General features: G+C 34.1%; 1 protein-coding gene across 1 annotated transcript; it reads left to right on the top strand.

The window, feature by feature from the left end:
• The first annotated feature begins 2,375 nt into the window (after nucleotides 1-2,375).
• Nucleotides 2,376-6,483, top strand: LOC113760095. The gene is made up of 6 exons (XM_027302928.1): nucleotides 2,376-2,649; nucleotides 2,800-2,940; nucleotides 4,067-4,156; nucleotides 4,305-4,534; nucleotides 5,295-5,342; nucleotides 5,992-6,483. Exons 1-6 carry the CDS (start codon nucleotides 2,553-2,555, stop codon nucleotides 6,166-6,168), a joined length of 783 nt encoding a protein of 260 aa, XP_027158729.1. The 5' UTR covers nucleotides 2,376-2,552; the 3' UTR covers nucleotides 6,169-6,483.
• Nucleotides 6,484-9,139: the final 2,656 nt, after the last annotated feature.

Raw genomic sequence — 9,139 nt, 5'->3', positions numbered from 1 at the left:
TTGCAGACTACTGCCAAATATTGTTTCTAAGTGATGCTTTCTCTTATGTCACATTTCAGGAAGCTTTTATCATTTTTCTATATAGTGTACGCTAAACTTAAACAGTAAATTGTACACTGTAGCCAGAAATTCAATTTTGCAACTAATTCTTTTGTTTAATCATACTAGCAGTTGCTTGTTACCCCGGTTCAGTTACATGAGATTTGCCATTTTTAGTTACAATTTGATATTGTTTTGAGTTGCTGATGGGCTGGGATGCTAGGCTATCTAGATCCATGTCTGTCTTTGTTGTTGTAAACTACTGCAGTATCTCTGATGAAAAATTATCTGAGTGTTCTCTCTTTTGGTCAAAATTTTCTGTAGTAGGATATTTTGTTGTATATCATTTACTTTTAAGTTCCAATTCTTTTATGAACAGGACTGTTAGGTCCTTTTCTTTTTCTTCCTTTTTTGGTCGAATTAATGAATGGAAGATTGTAATCGCATGAATATTTTACATTGTGATATCTACTCAAGTTAATGCATTCTAAGAGCATTTGCCAATCTTTGGGCTGACCATCCTTTGTTGTTGTTGTATTCAATCGAAAAGGCATCGAAAAAATGTATCCATGGCATTTTAACTTTCAGCTTCAGCTCAATTAGGCCATAATTAATCACACGCATTTCTGTAATGTATCAATGATCTGGCATTTTAATATATCAGTACTTTTCGATGTTTTAATGCTTCTGTTCATATGCAATGTAAGATTATGCTCTATTTTCCCCAGTAGTATCTTCTTCAAAAAATGTATCTATCTTTGCTACAACTATTTCTGTGGCAATGGATTAATTTTAATTGCTTTCATTTACTTTTTGCAAGTTCATCAGAAGGCAGAGGTTATGAATCCAAAAAGGTATAGCATCAGCTTATAAAGCTTCAGCCTGCAAGCTACTAAGTTTCTGTTTATAGTTTTTGCTTTTCGTATCCAGTTCACTAGCCAGTTACATTATCAGAATCGTTGCCCTGTTCATGTAACGTAATGGATTTGAAGTCTTTGCATTACCTTGAAGTTTATAGCACTTTGGAAACAGTAATTTTTTTGATTATCCGCACCAAAAAATCAGTGTTCTTTTCCAAATTTTACAGCTAAAGCAATAATTAGAAATACTGAAGTACTTTGTTCCCAAAGAATTATAAACAAAAAAAAAGTATTTTTAAACCTTATTAACTGATATTGAATCAGTAAGTGAGCTTATCTTCAAGCTTGGATTAGTTATAGAATTCAAGCCAAAAAAATTTAACAAGGTCCAACTTTGACTTTGTTATCCCTCTATGATTTTTGTTTTTGACAAGGGTAAAAAATCTAAGCACATTCATTTCAAATCTTGCCAATAAATGTTATACAAACCCTTAAGACTTTGAGTATTGATTCAAATTTAAAGGACTAATTCCGTTGTGCATTCGCCTAATAACGTATACTCGATTCTAATTTTCCATCTTAAATTTCAATTTTGAACATATTGCACTATAAACTCTTGGATCTAATCCATTTGAATCCAGTCTAAGGAGTTTCTTATCTTACCAACGTCATTATTTGAGGAATAATTCAATTTGCTAAAGCTTTTAAAATTAAGCTTATTCATTATTGAATCAAACTCAAATATAATTTTATTAATTCAAACTTAAGTAGCTTGACATTTTTTACGCAAATCTGAAATTAGCATAAGATTGGGTTGAACTTAAAAATTTACACACTCAAAATGTTATTCATTTCGGTTTCATTAGTTAGTGATCCTCTTAAATGAACTCTTATTCAACCGTTCTCAATTTGAATATCAAGTAAATTGATTTTCTCTTTTAACTCTAAATTTAGATAAAAAAAAAAAAAAAAATTTGCATACCATGCTGGATAAAAGAACAATGCACCGAAATTTAATTGCTCCCTTAATCTACATATTTGACAGATTATTCCAGTCTCTTAAATAATGTATGCTTTGCACACTCCATGTTCATCTTCTAACGATTAGTGTAATCAAACTTATAATTTCAACATTTTTTTTAAATTCGATTGGGAACACAAAGCACTATTACCCACGCATATTTTAGCAAATTTGGCAGGGCATATTGTCTTTAATTACCTACGCGCATCGCGCGTTTTATACCTCCTAGTTTCTTATAATAAGGAAGCCCTCCTCTCCGAAGGTGGCACAACACAAAGGCGTAAGTGATTACACTGGCAAGTGCGCCGCCTCCAAGAACTACTGGTCAAATGTAAGCACGCCTTCTAAAGATGCTGCTCAAATACGTGGACCTAGGCCCACGATTTCATCATTTGGGTTGAGGAAAGTTACAAGAAGTACAGACTCCCCAAGTCTGCTTGAGGTGGGCCAAAAAACCACAGCAAATAAAATTAAACAAAAAAAATCCCGAAATGAAATAATCCTTTTAAGCGGCAAGTAAGTTGAGCCGCCGGCGGCGCAGGAAAAGCTCTCTGTCCACGGCGGAGACTGGCCGAAGAATCGAAATTCTTGCACTAGGATTGATATTACTGGTTAACTAGGCAGAAGCAGAAATGTATACAGCAAGATTCCTAATGCAGCCGATTCTTAGGGGTTCTCTCGCCTCCGTTAAATCTCCTTACTCGTACCTCTACCATCCCAACTTCCCGGGTAAGTTTGCAGAACAAAACCCTGTTCATAAATTCAAGAATTTTTTTTTAAAAATTTTTTGGTGTGGTAATGTAGAGTATGACAAAGGGCTGCAATAACTTTTTAATGGGTTTATTTTTTATTTTGATTTTTTTGTTGTGTTCTTGACAGCGGTAATGCGTGGGGATCATGGAAATTTACAGAAATGGTTGAATGCTATCAAAGCCAAGGTGCATAGGACTGTGCCCAGTCCTTACTGGAATTTGATTTTTCGGAAATATAAGCATAATTTCGGGGATTACTGCAATACAGGTCCGAATTTATGGCTTGTATTTATGTTTTTCTAGCATTTTGGGTTGTTAAATATGCATTTTGATAATGTACGCACGCTATCTGTTTGGTTTTTTGCCTGAAAGAAACTTGTGAAGTGATTTTAATGCCATAGTCAAGTGATATATGTTGTCACTATATTTGAGTCTTGCCCTTGTCTTTTTTTTTTCCCGGACTTAGGGTATCCGGGCCTTCGGCCCGACTAATCCCCTGCGGCCTGAGAGGAGAGGCCCCATCCCCCGGGCACATAAATCCTAAGACTCGAACCCTTGCGGGGTGCTGGACAACGTACCATAAGGAGTGGACGTGACCAAGCGAGCTGCCCAGGAGCGGGAGTCTTGCCCTTGTCATTTCTGCATTATTGTTCATTAAAAAGTTCCCTTCAGGGACATATGAGCATATTGTTCTCTATCTTCTCATGTTTAGCTCGACTACATTGCAATGTAAACCAGTCTTTTTGGAATGATTACGTTTGGTCGTGTATAAGGATAAGGGGACTAAAGAGAAGTTAATATGACGTCAATATATACTGTTGGTCTGGAAATGTTGTGATTCTTCAAGTGTGTATCTTTTTCGTCTCAAAATTCAAAATTTTTGAATTGGCAAGAAGTATCACTTAGATTTTCCCAGTATATAAGTGGTTCTTTGAGCTTCATTTGTTGGAGCATTTGCACGGGGTTAAGTCAGAATATTGTGTTAGGTTGCACATGTTTTTAGACTTTATGTCCTCTCTCAACAAATATTAGACAAGAATTAGCATAGTACAATACTGATGGTATGATGTTGGTGTGCAATTAAGGCAAACTTGTTACCTGCTAAAATGTCTGTAATTTATCTTTTTTGATTTTTACTGGATTTGAGAAGATGGGCACAATCTGAGCATTCTGTGTGATAGCGAGTGACATGGTAATTTTCAACCAAAGTATTAAATTTCACAACAAAAATGTCAGAGCAACATGACTTTCTTGTAGTCTGTATTACTATTATTATTTCTAGCTTTGGTTTGTAAATTTTGTGCTTGAGTTTATTGATCAAGTGAACTGCCTCCTCTTTGTGTCAAGTATATGTGTTTCAACAAAAGTTTAATTTCCTTCTTGCTTCTTTTCAGGGGGTAAATTTACTGTGCGTACTATCTTTGGATTGTCACTGGTAGTTGGATCAATCAGCATTTGGCCACGCATTGCGTATTGTACAGATGGTGAGAACCATATTTCCTAAAAGTGAAAACAAATATACTGTAAAATTCAACCGGTTGTTTATTTCAAATTTAGCAAGTAGCAGATGCTAAGGATCTTATTTACCATTTTCTTAGTCGAAAAAGTTTGTAATACTGCAATCCAATTCAGGTTTTGAGTTTTCGGTGGATGATCATGAGTTTGACAAGTTAGATTCTTCAGATTCTGACGAAGATCGTCGCGCTTTATTGACCATTCTAAGAAGACTGATGGTGCCTGTTTTCTTCTTATTAACTGTTTTGATGAACTGGGGCCATCCTGGTGTAATTGCTGCAAAAGTCACTCTTATTCTGTATACTACAAAGCCTAGCCCTTTCTCTGTTTATCTTTTTGTCGAACAGGTTTGCACATAATCTTTCTTAATATGTTTTAGATAGGATTCTTTCATTTTTCATGTTGGGTTGAAGTTAAAGCTGTCCCACTTCCTATTCTGTGGTTACAATATCTATAACCCTCTAATTCATTCACTTGGGGATGGATGCTACAATTACTACTTGTAAAAGTTTCAAATTCTTGTGTGCAGATTAATAGGCTGGTAGCTTAATACCTATAATAGATTGAACTGAAGTATGAACCCAATTTGATGTAAGGTTCTGTTACATGATTAGCCGATCTTAACACAGCAGTTGAAGTTGGGCAACTTTTATGCTGTTACAACCAGCTCTCTTCAACTTGAACAAATTAAACATACGTTTATTTCTAGATCCTTGATGCTGGAATCATATTCTGAACAGGGAAAATTATTATGGTTGAAAGAAACAGATTTTTAACTCATTGATTTCAAGATTTTGTATTGGGGAAGTACTTTTGAATTAAATGACAAAAATGAAATTGCACACTAGCCACCTGTATTTGGATAGGCAACAGCACAAAATGAAAGGAAGTTTTGAGGTATACAGCTTTAGACCTCAATTGATTGTATCTTACTGGCATTGGAATCAAAATTTGGTGATTTTAATCTGCAAAGGTTCGAGAAGCCATTCAAAGACAATTTGTCAGTCTCTGAAAAGCCTATATATGACTTTGAAGCTTGCTGTTAATATCTATATTTTATCTTTTACATTATGGATTTGTATATTGACTTACCTTTATCGATCTCAGTTACGACATCAAGCTATACGCCAACACCCCTTCATCTACAAAATTATGGTCAGTTTATTCCTCCTGTTGAATAATTATATTATGAAACCCCTACTTTAGTTATGTTATCAAATAATTTTATATGCAATATTGGAGATTCACTGGTTTATATATGTGAAGTGTCAGAGCCATCAGGAGCGATGCTTTATTAGTTTCATTCACCCATGTTGTCCATGTTTAACATGTTCTTGAAGTGTTAGTTTGGATTTCGTCCTATTCAGTGCTTTGTGTTGATGGTCATAAATGGGGTTTTGGTATATTTACAAGTATCTCTCATATGAGTGTCATGTGTACTTAACCTTTATCATGAGGCATGTAAGGTTTTGAAGATAAAAAACTTAGTTGGATGAGAAGATATGTATTAAAGAACTTATGTTGGGCTAGGTTCCTTTTTTATGGGAGAAACAAATAACAGAGACAACACGAAACTGCCTTCTTCTTGTTTGTCATGCTTGTATTGTATTGAGACTTTCTTAAGTAAATAACACTTTGGGAAAGTTCAAGTGACTGTACTTCAAGGAAGTTAATGGACAATTTGGAAGCATTTATAAGAGCTAGATTTTTCTGCTTCACAAAATTTCATTCACTTATGATTTTGACAAAGTCTTGTGTCAAGTTTATGGTTTTAATCCTTCTAATTTTGTCTGTTGCTCTGCAGCCATGTTATGCGAAGAAGGTCGAAGTTGAAGACTACATGTTTCTGTGTTTGGCTAGGGTTGAATTGAATGATCAGAATCTCACTCTTCTTGGAATTCTTGGTAGTTGGTGGGTTTTGCCCCCATCATCATGGCAGGAAGCTTTTTCAATGTTGAGGAACAGTTTTCTGATCAGCTGATCCACAAGGCGATCTTGTGTTTTGTTCCTGCAAAAGATCGTTAAGACATTCAACTGCAGATTATCTATAGGTTCTTCCTTAGGTATTCCTAATACTATCAGATATCAGGGTAAATCTGCTGAATAACGGCGAATAAGTTTCTGGAGATCCGCCAGCATTAGTATTAACACTTGCTACGTGAAGAAACTGCAGATCAGTTGAAGAGAGTGCATCTTTCATATGCCTTTTTGTATATTCTCCATAAACCTAATGAAATATATAGTCAATTGTACATCCCTTAAAGACATGGATAATGTGCAGTTTCTTTTTGCAATTCCATTCGCAGTCATACTCTCTAAGAGTTTAATCAAGATGCAATGCAAGTTGGATTCTTCTATCAAACCAATGTTAATGACATAATGGAGCACTATTTCACGTTCAGTTTGGCTTGGGACATTTAACTTGAAAATTATATATTCCTCTGGATTCAGCCGGCTAGCAAAATTGATTTCAAATTCTTGTACTAAAATGGACAAATCATTCAAAATGTTTTTCACATTTTGTAAATTGATTTTTTTGGTCTCTCACTTTTAAAAGTGTAATTTTATGCTTTTTATAAATTTATATTGGTCAAATTTGGTTGTTACTTAAGTTTCTGATTAGTTTTTTCACATTTCACAAAATAAATTTTTTCATTCCTCACAATTTACAAAATGAATTTTCCTATTCCTTACATTTCACAAATAAATTGTTTCATCCCTCATTGATCATATGTATGAATAGATTTTTTTTTTTTAAAAAAAAATCATGTATATATTTATTTGATTTCACCTCAGTAATATAAATAATATGTAATATATTTCTATTTGATTTCACTTATAACTACAATTAACTTGTTCAGGTGAAATTAAATATACATATACACGGGTTTTCAAAAATAAGAAAAAACTATTCATACACATGATCAATAAGGGATGAAAATTTTTATTTTGTGAAATGTGAAAAATGAAAACATTTATTTTGTGAAATGTGAGGGACAAAAAAATTCATTTTGTGAAATGACTATGGATTAAATGATGTGAAATGTGAATTGACAATTTTGTTCCTAAAAAATGATCACGTGCAAGGCGCGTGATGGATTTCGACCAAAAATTAGTCAGAAATCTAGATATGGATCAAATTTGATCAATGTAAATTTGTAAGAGACGTAAAATTACTCTTTTAAAAGTGAGATATAAAAAAATCATTTTACAAAATATGAGGGACATTTTGAACGATTTTCCCTACTAAAATTAACTCTCTCTTTGCTGAATCAGTTGGGAATTCCATGAGAATTGTCAGGCTTATTATGAATTAGAAAACAATTTTTATATCTTGTAGTAAATGGACCTCTTAGCATTCATTCAGCAATCATAATTGCTCACATAATCAGTAAGGGTTAGGGGCTACGTAATTTTTTTAAAATTCCTTGGACATATTGATGAATTTTAGTATAGTAGTTACTTAGTAATAGTTATTATTTTCCCTCTTTTTCACAAAATATCTTTCTACTGTTAATGCTATAGAATCATTATGGTAAGTTGGTAACCATAAAAGCGAAAAAAGAAGTGAAGAATTCATTTGGATATGCTATAATGCCAAAAGACAGGTTAATTTCTTTCTGACTTTTGATCATAGCTCAATAATACACATTGGTTCTATCCGATTCAGCTAAAAATAGGCATAGGGTTTTCTTCATTTTCTTTCTTCCGTCAATTGTTGAATTTGATTCACATGATCTCCCTTAAGATGTGCTTCTAACAAGGGAAAATAATATATGAGAACAGATACATGACACTCTCAGTTTGATTTATCCTACCAGTCTAGTTTCTTCAGTGCATAGTTTTCTAAATACATATCATTCACGAATGATGTCAAAGGAATCATCAATAGTTGCAAAAGGAGAAAAGAAATTCCAACAAAGAAAGACATTTGTAAGCATGTTCATAATGCTTTGCTGTTTTATCCAGCTTGAATGCACTATCTCTGCAAGAAAAAAGACATAAGAAGAGGAAAAGCAAAAGCTTTCTGGGCACTAATTTGCCATCAATCATCAATCTTTAGCTTTTGGCGGGTCCTTTACAAATTTGTCAGTTTCTTAAACCAACACTAGTACGAGATAGCAGTAGCAATACTGTTTATCTTGACAGACATATTATCAGAATTTTCATTCTGAGAAGAGGGCACCATAGTTACCACTCAGAAAGGTTATCAGATAATATAAACTGAAAAAAGAAAATGGCTTTGCTAAAACCTTGTTTTCGTTATGGCTGAGATTTTTGTTCAGAGTATGAATAATTTAAAAGATGTAGATTCAATTATACTTGTACGCAAGTCTCAATTTACTGAAAGAATAGTAAGAAAAGGAGTTTGACACTTCGTGTCACTGATGATAAAGATGGACCCAAGTAATGGTGCCAATTCCCTGTCAAGAGATGTGAACATCATTGAAGATGTTGGTCACTAATGCTCATCTCCAGCACCAGTTGGAATGCCTCTAATCCTATTCCTAAACATGGCTTTATCTTGCAAGCAGAATAAGCTTTATAGTTAGGAATTCAGTCAAGATATTCAACATTAGCTTTATATCCAGTTTTAAGGTTCTTAGCAAGTCATCAGAAAGTAAAAGTGAATTCTGACTTTGCTAGTGTTTGGTGCTCATCTAACTAGGCGTTCGCAGGTTTTTTTGCCATCTTCATATTAACAGAGGATCTGATAGAGTAACTTTTGGGCACCTTTTGCACTGCTATTTTATCATAATTTTGGCTACTTACTGTGCTAAGTAATGAGATTTTGTTCATATTTCATATTTGTGTAAATTGTAGGTGGTTGGCGTTAAAAGTAATCTCGTGAGACAAATTTTCAGAAGACTTCTCATCTCAAGCGTGCCCACGCCAGAAATTGTAGAGGATACCCAAAATCGGGCCCGAGAGATTGGCAGCAGCATGGCCAA

This window comes from Coffea eugenioides, chromosome 1 (genome assembly GCF_003713205.1).
Source record: "Coffea eugenioides isolate CCC68of chromosome 1, Ceug_1.0, whole genome shotgun sequence".
NCBI lineage: Eukaryota > Viridiplantae > Streptophyta > Magnoliopsida > Gentianales > Rubiaceae > Coffea > Coffea eugenioides.
This window is presented reverse-complemented; position numbering and strand designations above follow the sequence as displayed.